Source organism: Eumetopias jubatus, unplaced genomic scaffold (genome assembly GCF_037043125.1).
Source record: "Eumetopias jubatus isolate StellerSeaLion01/CBP00866 unplaced genomic scaffold, mEumJub1_p1.0 scaffold_17, whole genome shotgun sequence".
Taxonomy (NCBI): Eukaryota; Metazoa; Chordata; class Mammalia; order Carnivora; family Otariidae; genus Eumetopias; species Eumetopias jubatus.
This window is the reverse complement of record NW_028274823.1, coordinates 69146745-69168237: the sequence shown is the minus strand read 5'-3', so window position 1 is coordinate 69168237 and position 21493 is coordinate 69146745. Positions and strand designations below refer to the sequence as shown.

Below are 21493 nucleotides of genomic sequence, written 5' to 3'. Positions count from 1 at the left end.
ATTAAGGCTGCATCTTGACTTTGTTCTAATCAAGAAATAATTCGTAAACCAATACTTATCATTAGTTGATTGATGGGGGAGAAGTGTTGTCATCAGCTAGACCCCATCACCTGATCTTTACTGCTTACCTGCTTGCACCCATAGGCCTTTGCCCCACTTTTTTCTGTCCAGCTTATCTTGTAACTCAGGCAAAAGGCCATAGGGGCATAGCATCCTGGGAAGGAAACTGAAACTACCCCTCAAGTGATAGCAACTGCCTGGGCAGAGTTCAGCTGGCCCAGACCACCCAGACCAATTTGAGATTAACCCCAGCTCACGCCTGCACAGATGGACCATGGAGTGAGCCATGGAATGACTGACAGTTACCTTTACCTCATTATAATAGTAAAATCTCCACCCAAGGAGGAGCACAAGCCTCATTTGAGCATTTATATAACATACAATGTTAAGGCATGTTTCCTTAAGGCACATGTTTGACCTCGTGCCTACCCCTACCTACAATGACAACACTTCCCTATCCAAATATTCATCCTAACGCAAATAAAAGGAACCCATTCAGCCTTGTTCAGGGGGTCATGTCTTTGAAGTTTATTCCTCATGATCTCCTTATTTGCTGCAAATAAAGTTTACTTTGTGTGACAGCTCCACCAGTATAGTTTCTGTGACTTACCAAAGAGCACACTCGCAGTAGTTCAGTTACAGTGTCAATGGGAGAGATTATAAAATGATTTATCAAATTATTAGCTTGGATGATTCAAATGGGATACTGGTGCCTCTTACCAGGACAAGGAGCTCAAAATAGGAGAAAGTTAGTGAATTCTCTTCAGGGAAAATTGAAGTATCTGTGAGACATGATGGTAAAGATGTCCAGAAGACAGTGGCTATATAGATTTGGAACTAAAATGAGGTCTGGATTCAATATAAAATATGGGAATCATGAGGATATAACTGATAGTTGAAGTCATGGGAGTAGATAAACATTTAAAACACAACAAAGTAACAGAACCCTGGGAAAGGCTGTGGCAGGTCTTCACATTTCATAAAGTAAGTATAAATGAAATCATATGCCTTTTTGTTTAAAGACAGTTTGAACAAGTAGGTAGTATTATATTTGTAAATGCTGCATTCAGAATAAAATTACACTGCAATGTAAATGAATGTTAAAGAATATTGGTATCTGATGAAAACAAATTACAGATCTGATTTATAAGACCTGTACAGCAAGGTTTACCAAAATGACACTTTAATTTTTTTTTAACATTTTATTTACTTGAGAGAGTGAGAGACAGCACGAGTGGGAGGGACAGAGAGAGAGAGAGAGAGAGAGAGGATCTCATGCAGACTCCATGCTAAGCATGGAGCCTGTTGCGGGGCTCAATGGATCCCAGGAAACTGAGATCATGACCTGAGCCGAAAACAAGAGTCGGAGGCTTAACCAACTACGCCACCCAGGCGCCCCTCAAAATGACACTTTAAAACAACAAGAAGATTTTATTTATTTATTTTATTTTTTTAAAAAGATTTTATTTATTATTTGAGAGAGAGAGAGAGAGAAACAGCATGAGAGGGGAGATTTTTTAAATATCCAAAAGAAGTTTAACTTTTATCAAACATCTGAAAGAACAAAAACATTCTAGAAAATATAGAGAAAAATGTAATTATAAGGAAGTGTATCCTATACTTAACTCTATCTTGACAGTGATTTTTAATTGTTTATTTCTTTGTTTCTCTCATTTGACTTTATTGGGAGTGGGGGAATGTTGTGTCTTTTTCCCGAGTTTGGGGGTCTCGTACATAGTTATATAATCAGAAACCACCTGTTTCTTCCATGACAAGATGGGAAGTTTGAACAGATTACCTGGGAGGTTCCTTTCAAACCCTGAGAGTCTACGAATAGGTGATAGAAATAGAAAAAATAGATAGAAAAAAAGAGAAAAAGTAGTAGTTTCTTACTTACCACTTAAAAGTGGGCTTAGTCCTTTGTAGCACCAAAGGGCCAATGTTTCAAAGCTACAGAAAGGCAGTTGACTCTCAGCTTAATATTACAGTGGTAAGAATTTTTTCTTTTTTTTCTGTTTTAAGATTTTATTTATTTATTTGACAGAGACAGAGATAGCGAGAGCAGGAACACAAGCAGCGGAAGTGGGAGAGGGAGAGCAGGCTTCCGGTGGAGCAGGGAGCCCGATGTGGGGCTTGACTCCAGGACCCCGGGATCATGACCTGAGCTGAAGGCAGGTGGCCAACGACTGAGCCACCCAGGCGCCCAGAATTTTCAATTATTCAATTAAGAATTAACAATTATAGCTACCCAACAGAGGCTGTTTCAGGAGGTGGCTATCTTGGAAATAATTTGTGATGTAAAAGCTGATCCTTAGATACTTTTAGTATAGGTCTTCCCAATCTTTTTCATGCCATTGTCTACACAGAAAATGGTTGTACAGCCTATCAATCAATAACTCAAGTATGCCTTTGTCACACGTTCTCAGGACTTTGGGAAAACTAATCTAGTCCAACATCCTCATCTGCAATGGGGAAAACTGAATCTTAGAGGATGCAACATTTAGGGATCAAGACTTTTAACATTAACGCTGGGGCTAGATAGTGTCTCCGCACAACTAATTAGCCAAAGTCTCCTTCCTAGAAATTAAGCAGGGTTGGATGCCAGGCTTACAGACTGGGTCTGGGATAGTTGCAATGGATGGGAGGACGGTCTACATTAGTACTGCTTTAAATGTGGTCCCATGACCACTGGCATCAGAACTTGTTAAACCGTGAGGAATTTGTTGAAAACAGAGATTCACGGGCCTCACACAGACATACTTAATCAGGCACTGCGGCAAGACCAGGACACCTGCATTTTTAGGTTTGAAAACACTCCCTACTTCCCACTCCCCCACCCCCGCCCCAGCAGTATCTTTGGGCTCTAGAGCTCCAGCTCCGGCTTGAACTGAGCGGCTCCGCTCGTCGCGCAGCACCCGCCAGCCTCACCTCGCAGCAGCCCGGGCGGCACAGTTATCCCGCGTCCTCGTAGTAAAATTGTTACGTACTAGCCCTTTCGGTCGTCACAGGCGGACGCCAGCCAGCACTGCCCTATAGGTGTGAGACCGCCGCAGTGCCTCCATCAACCTCCTGGCCTCGCGGAAGAAACGACTGCGGAGGGGGGCGCCGGGGGCAGAGGCGGCTCAGCTGCGCCCCCTTGAGGCCAGGACCCTCCGCAGGAGAGCCGGGTTGCGGTTTCCCTTCTCCGCCCCCGAGCTCCTCCTCCTTTGCAGCCCCGCCTACCAGGGAAACCACTACAGCGCCTGCGTCAATTCTGCCTTGCCCCGCCCCCTACTACCAACCGGATGCTAGTGGATTTCCCATGGTGCCTCGCGAGTGGCGGGCATGAGAGTAAACTGCAGAGGGTCGGCAGCGGGTTCTACTAGTCATTGTTGGAGTTGTTCTGTTGTGCCGCAGGCCTCTGCGAGATTGGCGCCCCGTCGCTACTTTGTAGGCTGGTGCAATGGCGCTTTTCCGGGGCGTGTGGAGCGTGCTGAGTGCCCTGGGAAAGTCCGGAGCGGACCTCTGCGCGGGCTGTGGAAGTCGACTGCGCTCTCCTTTCAGGTGGGACCGCTCGCGTGCCACCTCGTGAGGTGGCACGGCCCAGGACGCTCTGGGATTGGAATGTATACTGTTTGTCCTTCTTACGAGGTCCGGGCCACTATGGCCCTTTGATTCAGACCTCGACTTTGCCTAGGTGGTTTTGAGACCAGGCCTTACGCCAGTAGTCTTTCCGGCCATTCTCCACCTTTCCCCTTCCTTCCCGCCGCACCGCACTGTCCAACCTTGTAGCACTCGTCCAGAGTTCTCTGCGAAGTCGCGCAACGAGCCTCCCGCTATCAATATCGGCCTTAAGAAGGCAGGGGCCAGGAGCTGAAGTATAGAAGCTTTCCTCCATTTTGCCCTTCCTAGCAGACTTAGAGCTTTGAGACTTCAGTTTTGCAGGTCTTCTTTCTGGTTAGGACAGGGTTTTAAGTGTCACAAACACGGTGTCATCTGTAGCATCTTGATGACATCTCATTTGGGATCTGTGTTCATATACAAATGAATATTGTCAATTAAATACTTGATATTGGTTATTTTCTTTATACGTAGTTTTGCGTACGTACCGAGATGTTTTTCATCCGCCGCGAATAGTTACCCAAAGAAGCCTCTGACTTCATACGTTCGATTTTCTAAAGAACAGCTACCCTTATTTAAAGCTCAGAACCCAGGTAAGGAGTTTTGGAGCATTTACTCTTTTATGAAGTAATAAAGAGGACACTAAACAGTTAAACTTCAAACTTGATTTGCATTTTCAAAACATCCATTGACTGCGGAAACACAACCATTACATTTAGTGGTCTGTAAAATAGGAAGTAGGACGTATTTTTTACCAGGTAGAAATGCCTTAAAAATAAATTACGAGTTAATGAAAGCTATTTTTATTTTACTTTTTTATTACTACATATATATTTTATTGAAGTATAGTTGGTGCGCAGTGTTATGGTAGTTTCAGGTGTACAATATAGTGATTTTAGTGATTCCACAACTCTACATTATGCTGTGCTCACCGCAAGTGTAGCTACTAACAGTCACCATACAATGCTGTTACAATATCATTGACTTTATCCTCCTGACATTTAATGAAAGGTATTTTAAAAATAGCAGCATGTGGAGTGGAAAGCATCCAGGGAAGAGGATGAAATAGCTGATTTTGGGGGATCTAGTTGCCATTGGCCTGGAGCACCATTGATAAACCATCTTATTTCTTACTTAGCTCCTACTTCAGGGAATTGTTAATGAAATTGCAATGAAATAATAACTTACGTGGATGTGTTCTATAAACTGTAAAGCTCTATACAAATTACTGCTAATTTCAAGAGCTTTTTCACTGGAAATTGGTTGAATTCCTGAAAAAAGAGATTTCCAGGTAGTATGTTTGTTGACTCCCTAGAAAGGCTGTGGGCCTTCCTTTGGGATTATAGTGGTATAAAGATAATAATAACAGTCAACTTTGTTTATGATTTCTAAAAGCCCTTTCACAGGGCACTTGTGAAAACCAAATGAGCTGTAATGAAAATTCTCACATTATAACGAATTGGTTTAAGAGACATGTTTCAGAAGTACTCACATCTTTTAAAATATGGTAGTTCAAACTAAATGGTTTGTTAAAATGTTTACATACATCCCAGTCGTTCCAGTTAAAATGAGGAAGGAAATGGGGAATAATGAATTGATTTTAGAATAGTTTGTTTGCAAATAATATTTCTGTAATTGAAATACAAGGTGATGTTATATGAATGAAGACTATATTTTATTGTTTAGTCAGGTTTTATGAACTTAATAATTCCTGAAAGACTGGGGAGAAAAGTTTTGTTTGAAATACGAAGTAAAAAGCTTGAAGAAGTTGATTACCCAACTGCTTAAACTAATAATTTCTGAGGACTTTTTGGGGGTATGTGATATACTTCTTAATTTTTAGATAACAGATTTTAACAATGTTGAATAAAATATGAAATTATCAAATTTAAATTAATTGATTAAAGAAAACCTAAAGCATTGTATTGAGTTGTGTGTGATAGAGAGGCATCTGTAATAAAACTTAGAGCTAATGGATTATGCTTTCCTAGAAGTCTTTAGAAATTAATCCTGAGACATAAAATTGTGACTTTTTTTCATTTTATTCCAATCTATAGATGCGAAAAATTCAGAACTAATTAGAAAAATCGCCCAACTATGGAGGGAACTTCCTGATTCAGAGAAAAAAGTAAGCATATTGGTTTTTCAGCATTGCTGACCAGTTATTCTTCATTTAAAAACAATAGTCATGTCCTTTAAAGTACCAAAAAAAATTTTATTTAATACTCATTATCTATAAAGGAACTTCATACCTTCTGATTCACATAAACGATTAGAATTATGAATGTATCGCAGTGGTGACAAAGGGTTGGCAGCAATCTGAAATTGGAGACTAATTGGTAGACCCTCACCTTGGTTAGCATGTATATGAAAAATATATGTTTTTAATCCATATACATGTGATTCCAGAGCACATTTTCCACTTGGTGGTTCAGTCTGCTTTATCTGAAGTCATGCAGTTGTCTTTCCCTGGCAGGGGTGCTATGTTTAATTTACCAGCAGTAGTTTATTGACTTCTTATTTGGGCTTTTTATTTATAGATATATGAAGATGCTTACAGGGCAGACTGGCAGGCATACAAAGAAGAGATAAACAGAATTCAAGAACAGTTAACTCCAAGTCAGATCGTATCTTTGGAAAAAGAAATCCTGCAAAAACGTTTAAAAAAGAAAGCATTAATTAAAAAAAGAGTGAGTATCAATGAAATATTCTTTTCCTTTGGCAAAGGACTGAAATTTATATAACTAGGAATATAGGAAGTTTTTCTTATATGTGTGGCTAAATGGTAGAATGTCATCAGGAGTACCCCATTTAGGAAATAACAAGATAGGGGCGCCTGGGTGGCTCAGTTGTTAAGTGTCTGTCTTCAGCTCAGGTCATGATCCCAGGGTCCTGGGATTGAGCCCTGCAGTGGGTTCCCTGCTCTGCAGGAAGCCTGCTTCTCCCTCTCCCACTCCCCCTGCTTGTGTTCCCTCTCTCACTGTGTCTCTCTCTGTCAAATAAATAAAATCTTAAAAAAAAGAAAAGAAATAACGAGATAGCTCTTTTCTGCCACTAGTACCACTTGGCATTGAGTCTGTCTCGGAAACCCTTGTTAATTATTTTCGGATGTATCTGTATTTAAGATACGTAGTTAGGACTAGCATGAAAGCTGTAGGAACAGAGTTATGAAACAGCCAAATCAGGAATAACAAGAATCTTTGCTTCTGGGTCTTATCTAGAATAACCTGCTGATTTGAATTGTTTTATAGGTTATGGTGAATTTGATTCTGAATGTTGCTAAATAGACTGAATTCATTAACACATCAGGAAGAAGTGACTTACTGTATCTAGTCAAGTAAGAAGTGCCCATAGGATGAAATTCAATTTTTCCTTATTAAGAACCCCATATGGTTCAAAATTTGTAGTTCCCAGCTTAAGATTATTAATCCACATAAATTCTATTGCTTGAAAGAAAGACTACATTTTTCTGTAGAACCAATGTTAGGAAGAGGTAGTCAGCTTGCTGGTCCAGTACATATACTATAGAAAATAGTCATCAGAGTTAAAACTACTTCTTTGGAAAAGTAGATCTGAGACTTTGATGTGAGATGCCGACATTTCTCTCCCTGACCCTAATGTCAAGCCCTCCTAGTACCAGAGTTGAGGACTCACCCATTTTAAAGTCAGTAATCTAGATAGTCATCTAGTCTTCTGATCCAATTAGTAAAAGGGAGCCAGAAAAGATAATAAGAGAAATACCGTGTCTACTTCGGGATAGTATTTGGAGGTGTGATTACTAAAGTTTATTCTCCCACTTTTATTCTCCCTTCCTCTTTAATGCACCCATCCATTGGTAAGAGTGGAGAGGACCAGAAATGAGGATTGGGCAGTGATACGGGATTTCCCTTTCATATATTTCTTTTGTTCCTTACTCTTTCTCCTCATGCTCCCATTATTTTTTAAAAAAGATTTTGTTTATTTGAGAGAGAGAGAGAGAGAGGGAGAATGGGTGCATGTGAGCATGAGCAGGGGGAGGGGCAAAGGGAGAGATAGAAGCAGACTTCTAGCTGAGCAGGGAGCCCAACACAGGGCTCAATCTCAGGACGCTGACATTACAGCCTGAGCCGAAGGCAGACCCTTAAGTGACTGAGCCACCCAGGCAAACCTTGTATTCCCATTATATGTTTGTTACACCTGTTGTAGGTTGTCCCATAGGCCTTGGATAGTCTGTTGAGTTTGTTTTTTTTTTTTTTTTTTCAGTCTTGGTTCTCTTTGCTTTTGGATTTTTGAGGATTTTATTAATATGTCCTTTAGCTCAGAGATTCTTTCTTCAGCCATGTCCAGTCTAATAAGTCCATCAAAGACATTCTTTGTTTCTATTACAGCATTTTTGATATCTAATCTTTTTTTTGGGGGGTGGGGTTCATCCTTGGGATTTCTATCTCTGTGTTTTTTATTGCCAGTCTGTTCTTGCATGCAGTCTAGAGTCCTTGGCATATTAATCTAGTTGTTTTAAATTCCTGGTCTAATAATTTCAACACCCCTCTCATCTGGTTCTAATGCTTGCTTTGTCTCTTCAGATTATGTTTTTTTGCCTTTTAGTATGCCTTGGAAGTTTTTTCTTGATAGATGGACGTGAGGTACTGGGTAGAAGAAACTACTGTAAATAGGCCTTCATAATGTGATGAGCGTGGGGGCAAGAAAAGCATTCTGTAGTCCTATGATTAGGTCCTGATCTTTTAGTGAGCCTGTGCCACTGGTCTGTGAACTTTACAAGAGTTTCTGAGTTCACTCCTGCACACACCGCCTCCCCCTTAGGTGTGGGACAGGATGGCTAGAGTGTGCAGGAGTTGGGTATTTCCCTTCACTCAGGTCAGTTAGGTTCTCATTAACTAGTTAACCCTGAGGGCAGGCCTTGTTAATAGTTGAGTGCTCAAGCATTTCAAAATAGTTTCTTTTCCTCTTCCCCTCACAGAAGCAGGAGGGGATTTTTTCCAGTATTTATTGTGGAAATCTGGTCTAGCTCCTAGAGGTAAATCTCACAATACTGTGAGGACCCTCCTATGATTGGGTCCTCCTGTAGTTTTTAAACTCAAAGAGTTGTCCACACAGAGCATCCAGCAATTCATTTATTACAACAGAGATTTTCCTACCCCAGCACTGGTTCCAGCAGGGGTTGCCTCGACTCCCTGTATTCACTTGTATGTCTCTCCAGTGTAGGGGACAGCAGTTTGCCCTGTTTCCTCCTCTTTCTCTTGGATCCAAGAAAGGTTGTTGATTTTTCAGTCTGTTCAGCTTTATACTTACTGTTAGGAAGGAGTGAGGACTTCCAAGCTCTTTGCAGGTAGAACCAGAACTTGAAGCCTGAAGGTTTTTTCTCGCAGACTTCCATTTTTACTCCCTGTTGGAATTTTTCTTTCTATTGAAGGTTCCCAGTGCCAACCAGTTAGAAATCAGGTGAGAAGTGTGGGGATCAGGAAGTTACAAGTAGAGCATGTGGGAGAGAAATCCCTAGCAGTAGCTATAGAAACAAAAAAAGAAATAGTTATGAAGTGCCTGGAGTCTACAGTAGTTTTATGACTGAAAAGTTCAGGGAGAAGGTAGTAAATCACAGGGGTCCTTCTTTTACTTATGAATAAAAATTGGGTTATTGACTTTAACCAAATTACCATCAAAAGCCATATGCTTTTTTTTTTTTAATTTTTTTTAATTTATTTATTTGAGAGACAGAATGAGATAGAGAGAGTACATGAGAGGGGGTAGGGTCAGAGGGAGAAGCAGACTCCCTGCTCAGCAGGGAGCCCGATGTGGGACTCGATCCCGGGACTCCAGGATCATGACCTGAGCCGAAGGCAGTCGCTTAACCAACTGAGCCACCCAGGCACCCAAAAGCCATATGCTTTTATAAATTACAAGTACTACTATCCAAATTCAGAAACTAATTAGGATAATGCAGTATCCCTTATTCTCTGAAAGTCAGAAACTAAACTGATTTAAACAGCAAGGGATATGTGTATTTTCCATATCCTGCATCCCCTGCTCTTTGGTATCCAATTAAAAGAGTTGAATTTAACACATCGTTGAGGTTTAAAAGTTGAGAGATTTATCAGAGAAGGAAATGCAGTGAGAGATTATTAAACAGATAGTCTAGTGTTCATGAGTTGTGGTGGAGCCATGTAGTGACTAGGAGATGGTAGTGTCCTGTAAGGATGAAGCTGAGATTGTTTTAACCTTTAAAAAAGATTTTGTACATAATTGCTCAGTTATTCAGTTTGTGGAGACTATGAAAATCATATGTAAAGGAAATGTTTTTGTATGGAAAATAACTCATAAAATCTATTATAATTTTTAAAACTTAGTGCTATCAAAAAAATTCTCATCCTCAGAACGGTCACTTTGTATAAGAGTTGTAACATTCACTTACAAAAACTTTCCATATGCATAGTAGTGAATAAAGTTTCTGTAGATAAAGTTAAGTCTCACAGAAGTTAAAAACTGTATCTAACTTTTTTCATTTTTGTTACTCAGGAGTTAACAATGCTTGGAAAACCGAAAAGACCTCGCTCAGCTTATAACATTTTTATAGCTGAAAGGTTCCAGGAAACTAAGGATGGTACATCACAGGTAAAACAGAACAGCATTTGTTTTTTAAATTTTTGTTTATTTTGATTTTTAAAATATTTAGAAAGAAAATTATAGGGGTTCCATATGTTAGGAGGTGAAGAAAAGTAGTAAATTATTATAAATAAGTATACAAATAAGGTCCTCTTTCTTGTGTCTCTTTTAAAGGAAAACCCTTTTTCTTGCCACATACGATTGAGTACTTAGTGGCCAACATGTATATTCAATTTTTTTTCTATTTTAAAAAATAACATTTTCAAATTTATAGGGGTGTCAAAGTTCTGGAGACTTCTTATCTGGCAATTCTTTTTTTTTTTTTTTAAAGATTTTATTTATTTGACAGAGACACAGTGAGAGAGGGAACACAAGCAGGGGAGTGGGAGAGGGAGAAGCAGGCTCCCTGCTCAGCAGGGAGCCCGCTGCGGAGCTCCATCCCAGGACCCTGGGATCATGACCTGAGCCGAAGGCAGACGCTTAACGACTGAGCCATCCAGGTGCCCCTCATCTGGCAATTCTTAACTGTTTTGCAATCACTGAGAAAGAATGAGAGTAGAATTACAATATTTTGTACTGGGATTTGAGTATAATCTATTTCTTCATCTTATACCCTTTAATAAAATTTTGGTTATGCCTGTGGGAATGTATTATACACATGAGTATCATCATATGAATGGGTCAAAGAAAAAGAGAAGCTCGTCATTCCTGCTGTGGCTTATTGTTTCCTTTATTTCCTTCTTAGAAGCTACAAATGGGGAATTGTATTTTTCCTTTTATAATATGATATGGTGAGAAAAGTGTTCAGATCCCTAACTCTTGTCAATCTGAGATGGTTTTTGCCACTCTGCCACATTTTGGGTTATTTGGATCTGTAGTTCATTTCACAAATCTGCTTAACATATGATTAAATAATGTATATGTGACATAGTCACTGATTTTTTCCTTGGGATTTTATTTTGTCTTATTATTTTTTTAAAGATTTATTTATTTATTTTAGAGAGAGCGAGAGCAGGCGTGCCAAGGAGAGGGATGGAGGGAGAGGGAGACAGGCAGACTCCCCGCTGAGTGGGGAGCCTGACGCGGGGCTCGATCCCAGGACCCTGAGATCATGACCTGAGTTAAAATCAAGAGCCAGATGCTTAACTGACTGAGACATCAGGCGCCCCACTCCTTGGGATTTAAAAATTCAGTTTCTATGTCTTTACGTTACTAAAATGCATGCCTATTTATTCTTTTAGTTGGAATTTGCTCAGTCACTAACTTTGGATTTAGTTTTCTTATAAGTATAAGAAAGTTATATGCTAGAGAATCGTCCTAAATCAGTGGTTCTCCACTCAGACTACCTTGGAATCACCTAGAAAGCTTAATGGCTGAGGGACTCTATCCCAGGGAATTAAAATTGATGCAACTGTCATTTTTAATCATTTAAAAAATATTGGTTATGCATCCTCATAGTTAAAAGAATCAAAATAAGACTTGTTATGAAAGGTACCAGTTTTCACAGCCCTGTCATACTGCTTAGTCCAGAAGCAAATACCTTCAACTGTTAGCTCACTCTTGTGGTATTTACCTCCATATCTCTAAGTAATACCTTATATTGTTACTTCTTGATTTATTTCAATTTTAAGCATTATCTATATTTTAGGCATTACCTCCCACTATTTAAGACTAACATTTAACACTTTCTCATCCCACTGTTCATGTTTCCAATCACCTGCCTCCCAGTATAGTTATCATAATTTTGGTTAGTTCAATATCGAGTATGTTGTTATGATAATGTAGTCATAGCTGAGCTGTGTCATTTGCTATGATTATTTTTCCTTTCTTACAAAACTCACTTCCACTGAAGTTCATTATGTTTTGTGTTTTTGTTTCCTTAGCTTATTATATACTATCAGTAATTTAGCCTTAAACTCTTAAATATATTCACCAGCTTTCAGTGCATTTAGATGCATTAGCTTTTCTGTCAGTTTCAGTCTGGTGCCTCTGATTTGTTCCAATTTGGTTGTGGCCTTTTATGCTTAGTGCACAGTTGACATTCGTCCTTGTGGTGCTTTTGCTTCTTCTGTTGTCTTTCTTGGTTTATAGCATCTCCCCAGAGTACATGGAAGATCAATTTTTTGAGTTTATGCATTTCTGAAAATATCTCTATCATTACATTTGTTTGATGATTTAGGCATAGAATTCTAGGGTATCATGTTCTTTCAAAAATTTAAAAATATTGCTTCTTTCTCTTGTAGCTTCTTGTTTTTTTTTTTAAGATTTTATTTGAGAGAGAGAGAAAGAGAGAGCATGAGAGGGGTGTGGGTCAGAGGGAGAAGCAGACTGCCTGCTGAGCAGGGAGCCTGATGCGGGACTCGATCCTGGGACTCCAGGATCATGACCTGAGCCGAAGGCAGTCGCTTAACCAACTGAGCCACCCAGGCGCCCCTTGTAGCTTCTTGTGATTGCTTTTGAGAAGTATAAAGCCATTTTGATTATTAATCCTTTGAATGTGATCTGCTTTCATTTTTCTTCCCTTCCCCCCTTTTTTTCCTCTGTCCTAAGAGAGAGAGTCTTCTGAGCTGGTCCTCTCATTTTCTTTTCTGTGTTATTTTCTCTTAGCCTTTTTTGCCTTTCTTTCTGGATACTGTATACATTTTTACTTAATCGCCACTGGCCCCATCTATACCTGGTATCTACAGAGTAGCTCTGTTTGACCCTTTTGAGAGGATAAATCCTAGAATCTGCCCATGGTGGGGATTTAATCTCCTTTTCAAGAGAACTTCAGTCAGTCTCCTGTTTTAAGCCCAACTTTCACCTCTGTTTTCTACCTGATGCTGCCAATTCCTGAGCTACTTGGGAATTCTGCATTGTAAACTGGTTTGCTTTTTTGGCTTTCCCCAATGCCAGCTTGGGAATTTGCCTTGTTGGTTAGGTAAGTCACCATTTCTCCACCTGCTTTTCAGCTTCTAAAATTTTGTTTCAGTAGTGCCCTCTCCTGTTGTCTTTTCCATGTGGGTTTATGCCATAAAAAAATGTTGTTTATTCATTTACTTTAAAAAAAAATAAACAGTAGAAATTTATTGCTTACAGTCTGGAGGCTGGGAAGTCCCAAGATCAAGACATCATCATGGTTGCCTACTGGTGAGGTCCCTCTTGGTTCATAGCTGGTATCCTCTCACATGGTGGAAGGGCTTTGTTTAATGGGTTTTAGGAGGGAGCAAAAGTAAATACCTTTCCATCTCTTTAATTTTCTTTAATGAATTATTTTATTTAGGTGAAAGCTGAGATTATTTAGGCATGCAACTTCATAAATTATTGTTGAACTCAGTGAATACAAAAGTTTATGGATTAAATATAAGCAAAAAACTTAAAAGAAAGAATTGAGAGCATTACAGCAATTCCTTCCAAAGCTAAGAGAGCAGTTATTTAGTGAGTAACTGTCCCTGAATATATTAGATGTGTTTATAAAGGAAAGTTTTAAAATGTTGAAAATGTAATGGTTATGTAGCCCCAGATACTATCTGGTACCTCCATTTTTGTTGATAGGAAAAAATTTAAGAGTTCAGAACAGTAAAGTTCATTATTCTCATTCTGCTTCTCCTTAAAATCACTGATGACTTCCTCTTAGCTTTAAACAGATACTTTTCAGACCATTTGCCCGTCTCCTTCACACTTGCCTTCTCCTACCCCTGTCTGTCTCCCTCTGCCCCTCATTCTCTGCCCACCCATTTATTCCTTCAGTCTCTGCTTTCTGGAAGCAACAGCACAAGCTGTATGAGGTGTGCTGACTCTCCTCTCTGCCTTTCCTCCAGCCATGGGTTCCCTGAATCCTTTTAATTTTATAAATGAAGAACCAAGCCTAAGGGAGGTAATAATGACTTTTTCCAAGTCATATAATTAAGTTCAGCTAAGTATAATTAAGGACTAGTGTTGTTTTGTTCCTATGACTACACCTAAACACTTTGGCACAGATTTTAGAATAAAACATTAAGATACAGGGAAGAAATAAAAACACTTAATCTTAGAAGTTAATCTATCATAGGAATATAGATTTATACTTGGATATTAATATTGCTGAATCAAAAAGGATACATCTGCATAGCAAAGGAAACCATTAACAGTGAAAAGGCAGCCTACTGAATGAGAGAAAAATATTTGAAAATCATATATGTGTTAATATCTAAAATATGTAAAGGATGTGTACAACCAATAGCAAAAAAACAATCTGATTAAAAAATGGGGACGGGGGATGCCTGGGTGGCTCCGTTAGTTGAGTGTCTGCCTTTGGCTTAGGTCATATCACAGGGTCCTGGGATTGAGTTCTGCATTGGGCTTCTTGCTCAGAGGGGAGCCTGCTTCTCCTTCTGCCTGCCGCTCCCTCTGCTTGCATGCTCTCTCTGTCTTTGACAAATAAATAAATAAAATCTTTAAAAAAATGAGAGGATCTGAATAAACATTTTTTCAAAGAAGACATGCAGATGGCTAACAGGTTTTAGCTTAACATAAAAAGATGTTCAGCATCCGAAATGATCGGGGAAATGCAAATCAAAACCACAATGAGATATCCCCCTCAGAATGATATTGTCAAAAGATGGCTTATTATCAAAAAGAATGGCTGTTATCAAAAAGATGAGAAAATCATGAGTGTTGGCAAGGATGCCGAGAAAAGAGAACCCTTGTGCATATGTTGATGGGAATGTAAATTGCAGCTCACTATAGAAAATGGTATGGAGGTTCCTCAAAAAATAAAATTACCATATGATCGAGCTGTTCTACTTCTGGGTATTTATCTAGAGGAACCAAAAATGCTATCTCGAAATGATATCTGCATACCCCCGTGTTCATTGGGCATTATTTACAATAATCAAGACATGGAAGCAATCCAACTGCCTGTCAATGGATGAATGGATAAAGAAACTGTGGTTTATTTATCAATGGAATATTCAGCCATCAAAAAGAATGAAATCTTGCTATTTACAACAGCACGAATGGCCCTTGAGAGCATTATGCTAAGTGAAATAAGAGACAAATAAATACTGTATGATCTCTCTTATAAGTGGAATCTTGAAAACAAGCATAGTTATAGAGAATGGATTGGTAGTTGCCACAGGTTAGGGTTGGGGCCCAAAATGGGTGAGAATGGTCAAAGGGTATAAACTTCTAATTTTAAATAGGTCTTGAGGATATAATGTACAACATAGTGAATATACTTAATATTTTAAAGTTGCCTGGAATAGATCTTAAAAGTTCTCATCACAAACAAAATTTTTGTAACTGTGTTATTGTCACAGATGTTAACTAGACTTATGGTGGTGATCATTTCACAGTATATACAAATAATGAATCGAAGTTTACACCTGAAACTAATAAAATGTTACATGTTGATTATATCTCAATAAAAAGGTAAATATCTTCATCCTACTCATTTTTTGTATGTTTCAACAGTTTAATAGTTTTTATTTAGAAAGAAAGGTAGGAATTGGTAAAACTGCCTGTGATTCTTGACATCTGAGATTTTATTGTTGTAATGAATAATAAAAAAAAGATCTTTAACCACTGAAGTCTCTGTATCTGGTACTTAAACATATGTGTTTTATAGGTAAAGCTGAAGACTATAAATGAAAACTGGAAAAATCTCTCTAGTTCTCAAAAGCAGGTAAGTAGTATGGTTTTAGTTTCCAGTGTCTAGTTAGAATATCTGTGAGAGAATATATTAGGGCAAGGCTTGATTCATGTGAAAACAACTTTATATCACTAATAACACTTTAAAATATTTTAAAATTATTTTTATATCCTTAGAAACAGTGTGGCTTTTTTCTTTTGTTAGTTTTTAATTGCAAATAAAATTGGTATTTTAAAACAATGTCACTCATAACTTAGAGTGCTCACTCTATCCAGTGACAGTCATGCCTTACCTCTGCTCCTTTCCCACATCCCAAGCCCTAAAGTTGTACCAGCTTTATTAATTCTTACAAAAATCTTTATCTCTGGCTCTTTTCTCATTTTTTATCTCAAAAAGCATTCCTTCTTCAGTCCCCCTTTATGCATATAGAACAGTAGGGTGATTTCTAGAGTATATGGATCATTATAGAAATTAATTGTAAAGGACTCTTCTAAAGAAATCATTTTAACAGTTACACTTTTTCTCAGGTATATATTCAACTTGCTAATGATGATAAAATTCGTTATTATAATGAAATGAAATCTTGGGAAGAACAAATGATGGAAGTTGGACGAAATGATCTTCTACGTCGCACAGTAAAGCACCACGGAAAAGATGACACTGAGGAGTATTAAAATAGAAGATTGAGTTATGTTCATAATGGATAGACACAAGAAACCAATTAGGTCTCAATACCTGAAGCTATTGAAAATTAGAAAGGATAAAGTTCGTGAACATTTTATATTTAATTCCTTTTTCTTTAGCCCATGGACTTCTGCCAGTTCAATACATTTTGTATTAGTATCTTACTTTGGGAAACCCAAACAGCTAAAAAGTTCATGTGAAATTTATTTTGTGTTAAGGAACTACTGAGGATCAAAATAATCCATGAAATGCAGCAGTGAATCATTTTACCTTTGATAAAGGTAAATCAGACTGTGAAGTTTTTTTATACTTGATGACTGGAAAGAGTATTCTTGTTTCCTTATATATATATATATATGGAGGCAGGAGTTTCATATTCAAAACTGTCCCAAATTGTAGAAGTCATAGTGTTCTATGATATAATTGTACATTTTAGAAGAGCACCCATAACTCATCTAGGTAAATTCCAATCCCTAGGTATAATTCATATATTCAGAGTTGATGGTTGTACATGCAAGGAATTGCTGATTTCAGTTGCAGTTTTTATAAAAGGGAGAGATTTATAAACCTTTTACTTGCCTTTTTCCCAAAGTAAAAACCAAGAAATTATGTACCAAATCTATGCATATTGTTTTATACTGCATAGAATAAAAATTTTAAATGTTTCCTAATTATATGTTTTAAGGTGAAACATTCATTTTGCAGATTTTGTTTTCTTTCTTAAATAGGGTTATGTATTCTGAATTATTTTCTCTTTCTCATGTGAGTGTATTTATCCAGAGTAGATAATTTGTCTGGTATAAATTTTAAAATGACATCTCTAAAAAACAAGTCTCCAAAGTCTTTAGGCTTGAAATTTAAACGTTTTGCATAACATATATAAGCCTGTATATAAGGCACAGCCAGCTCTGGCCTGTGAGCCAAATTGAGCCCAACGCCTGCTTTTCATGGCATGTGGGCTAAGAATTGTGTTTACAATTTTAAGTCATTAAAAAGAAAATTTCAAGACACATGAAAATTAATATGAGATTCTGTGTCAATAAATAAAGTTTTATTGGAACACGGTTATACTTTTACTCATGGTTTATGGTTGCTTTTGTGCAACGGTGACAGTTGAGTAGTTGATTCAGAGACTGTATCCTGCAAAGCCTAAAATATTTACTATCCAACCCCTTAAAAAGTTAAGTTTGTCAGCCTATGGTCTGTAGTACAGAGTAGTGTGACTCGTGTTCCAATATATAAATGTCTTGGGGTAGTTCTTTAAAACTCTTGCAGAGGTTCTTATTTTAGAATCTTTGTCACCATTACCTTAAGAGAAAAGAAGTCAGACCACTGAAAAAGCTAAGCAAACTTGTTCCACAGTGTTAGCAAGGAAAATTATCTTTAGTTTCAAATTATGTTGCAGTATAATAAAAAAGATCTGTATAGTGTGGAATGAGATTCTTTTAAAGTATTTGCTGTGGCTTAGTAAAATGAACTTCAAGAACTTTCCAGCTAGCACATACCACAAAAACCTTATCAACTTTTAGCATTTGTTTATCCTCTTAGGACAGTCAAGCAAAGGTTTTCAAAATCCATACCACTTTTTTGATCAAAATCATTCATCTCTCTCATCATCAGTTCAGGAACAGGATAACTCAAAATTTATATGTGCTTTATATTATGCTAAATATTGAGAAATGGTAGTTTCTAAATCTCCAGAAAAGCTTTGAAGATTTTTATTGTTTCTGAATAGAAAATCAGTAAAAAGTCACAAAAAGGTGACTTATGTATACTGAGCTTGACAAAGGTAGGGACTGAAGAGAAAAATAAAACAAGAGGAAGAATAAGATTTAAATGTATAAAGTTGGGTGTTTTCAAACAACTTTCCCCTGTGGTTATGAATACAGGACAGTCTGCCGTTAGTTAAATAGATACACCATGAAAAAAAAATAGATACATCATGGTTCTGAGGCTAGAGTATTTTGGGGAGGAAGAGGAGGTGCACTGTTGTCTGTCAGTCTTTCTTATTTCGGTTTCCAGGAGAATTAAGCCCTCACTCCCTGTGGCATCTAGAATGGTACTGATTATATACCATCTTTAGGAGAACGGTAAAAGTCATCAGTCAAATAATTTACTGTGCCGGTGCTTCAGATGAGCCCAGGGAGCACATAGGCGTCAATGTTGGTAGTGAATATTGTAGAATGGGTGAGATAGAGAAATGAATTCTGTAAACACCTGACAAATGTACAAAACACATCTTTGCAATTACCTTCTGCGCTCTTTTAGCATTTTACCTATGGATGCTATTTTATACTCAACACATTCAAATCAAATCTTCCTACATATATCGGGAGGTTCAGTATCCAGTAAGTTCTCAAGTATTTACACCCTCATACAGGAAAAAGAAGTATGAAACAGTGGAAAGAGCTAGAGCAGAACTAGATTATAATATCAAATTGTATTGAGTTTGCTTTGTTTGTAAGAGAATGTTACTGTTTCTACTTTATATATTAGAATAATCTGATTCCACACCTTTCTTAATAAACCAGTACATGCTGAAGACTGGCATGCCACATGCCAAATGCCATCTTGATTAACAATATACACAAAGTTTCTATTATAAAGAACAAGAACTTTTATCAGTAACCAGTGACCACTCACTTAAATTAAGCCTTGCTTTTTAGATGTTTAAGTTGCCCCAACAAAGTAATTGCTGTAGGAAGTACAGGAGAGTGCTAGAGGGGAAGATGCTGAAGAAATGAAACAGTGTTATGCTGTTCTAAGCCGTTTGTCGTAAAGAGATTTCTGTACTTTTGTTCATAGGTGTACCAATATTAGGTTTTTGAAATAATTTGATGACAGAGGGCTGTGTGATTATTTTACTTTCTGATGTTTAGTTAAAGGATGTCGTTTGCACATTCAGCCTACTGTAATCATGTAATTTTGCTATTGTATTTGGCTAACTCCTTTTTTGGAAATGCCATTTTAAAAATAAGGCAGTGTTTTTATAGTTGCTCTGAATGTGTATATTTAAATTTGTGAATTAAAAGGGTATTACTATAAGTGGATTTAAAATAACTAGAAAATTTTACTGATTTTTTTCTCACATTTGCTGTACCTAAAACAGTCATCACCAGGTTGTGCTAAAATAGCAGGAAGTTTTTATATAGTTAACTGATGATGATATCCATTATTTCTCTTAATTTTATCAACATTCACTTTAAGAATATTCTCTTCCTTTCTTTCCTGTCCCCAACCACTTTCCCTCCTCTTCATAGCACCAACCTCTTACTGACAAATTTGAAAATGTTATTAAGTACAGACTGTGTTTTAAAATTTTAAAGCAGTAATATGCTAAATATTTTTTAAATATTTTTTAAATTGAGTCTTTGGAAAGAATGAACATTTATTACTTTGAATTTGAAAAACAAAGCATAATTATACAAAGCTGCTTTCATCAGACTCACATTGTTCACAAAGTACTTTTGATAATTGAGTAAATCATTGATTATATTTAATGGCAAATAAGATACAAAACCATTTAATACATTTTAAAATATTTTAAAAAAATTTTACTGGCTAAGGAACTAAATATTTAAAATTGACCCAAAACAAGAATTTTAAATAAGCTAAACATTTTTTTTTCATTTTAACATTGTTTGAAACACCCTTCTATAAAATGGTTTCTGATTTACTTAGGTGATGTGCAACAAAGTATTTGAATTTACTCTTTTTTGCTTGTATTGACTGAATTTAGAATTTATCCAGTTTCATTTCTCTTTCCCCACAAATCCCATATAAAATATGGGAAGAAGGAAGGGAGTGTATAGTTTTGACACAGTGACATTTTATTATATAGGCTGCCAACTACCAGCCTTAATTTAAGAAACTTGGTTATAGCCATCTCTAAGGTTCGATTTATTTATTTATTTATACACAGAACAGAAAATTTTTATTCAGTTTAAATTTCGTTATAGACATCTCTAAGGTTTTATTTATTTATACACAGATCGGAAAATTTTTATTCCATTTAAATTTGTAAAAAAAAAGGCTTTTGCCTGTTTTCATATTTATATGTTATCACTTGATTTCTGAGGATTGCAAATCAATTATGCTATAACTATTTATTTTTAAAGAACTTATTTATTTGACAGAGAGATACAGCGAGAGGAGGAACACAAGCAGGGGGAGTGGGAGAGGGAAGAAGCAGGCTTCTCACCGAGCAGGGAACTCGATGTGGGGCTCGATTCCAGGATGCTGGGATCATGACCTGAGCCAAAGGCAGCCGCTTAACGACTGAGCCACCCAGGCACCCTTAAGCTCTAACTTTAAAAAGCATTAAAGACCCCTACTGTAGCAAACAGTGTATTCTATAGTATATCAATCTTACTTTCAAATAACAGATGAAAATGATAGCGATCTCCATAATCTTAAAATCTAGGTGAAATAAATTGGACTATGAGGTCCAGTAACTTGTAAAATGTAATCAGGTCACTAGACCAACATGCTAGTGTACAACTTTAATAATTTCTAGCAGCAAAACACCTGGAATAGCCATTAACAAATGTGTTCATTGGATTGTGATTTCTTTGTAAGAAGTAATTTTTTTTAAAGATTTTATTTATTTGAGAGAGAATGAGAGAGAGGGGGGAGGGTCAGAGGGCGAAGCAGACTCCCTGTTGAGCAGGGAGCCCGATGTGGGACTCTATCCTGGGACTCCAGGATCATGACCTGAGCTGGAGGCAGTTGCTTAACGAACTGAGCCACCCAGGCACCCTAGAAGTAATTTTTTTAAAAAGATTATTTATTTGACAAAGCGAGAGAAGGAGCACAAGCAGGGGGAGAGGGAGAGGGAGAAGCAGGCTTCCCACGGAGCAGGGATCCCAATGCAGGGCTCTATCCCAGGACCCTGGGATCATGACCCTAGCTGAAGGCAGACGCTTAACACCTGAGCCACAC

General features: G+C 37.5%; 1 protein-coding gene across 2 annotated transcripts; it reads left to right on the top strand.

Annotated features, from left to right (window-relative positions):
• Positions 1 to 3344: 3344 nt before the first annotated feature.
• On the top strand, positions 3345 to 17622 carry TFAM (transcription factor A, mitochondrial). Of its 2 annotated transcripts, XM_028124000.2 has the most exons (7): positions 3346 to 3603; positions 4135 to 4253; positions 5718 to 5788; positions 6201 to 6350; positions 10171 to 10266; positions 15845 to 15901; positions 16396 to 17622. In XM_028124000.2, exons 1-7 carry the CDS (start codon positions 3503 to 3505, stop codon positions 16540 to 16542), a joined length of 741 nt encoding a protein of 246 aa, XP_027979801.1. In that variant the 5' UTR covers positions 3346 to 3502; the 3' UTR covers positions 16543 to 17622. The 2 variants fall into 2 exon arrangements, with proteins under 2 accessions (XP_027979802.1, XP_027979801.1); XM_028124001.2 differs by lacking the exons at positions 15845 to 15901; positions 16396 to 17622 and adding an exon at positions 13336 to 15838 and having other exon boundaries at positions 3345 to 3603.
• Positions 17623 to 21493: the final 3871 nt, after the last annotated feature.

What these genes read in the sequence shown, in the direction of transcription:
- TFAM (XM_028124000.2), top strand. Translation starts at nt 3,503, where the DNA reads ATGGCGCTTTTCCGGGGCGTGTGGAGCGTGCTGAGTGCCCTGGGAAAG. An exon ending in ATTTAAAGCTCAGAACCCAG is followed by an intron (nt 4,254 to 5,717) that starts GTAAGGAGTTTT and finishes TCCAATCTATAG; the next exon opens with ATGCGAAAAATTCAGAACTA. An exon ending in TTCCTGATTCAGAGAAAAAA is followed by an intron (nt 5,789 to 6,200) that starts GTAAGCATATTG and finishes TTTTATTTATAG; the next exon opens with ATATATGAAGATGCTTACAG.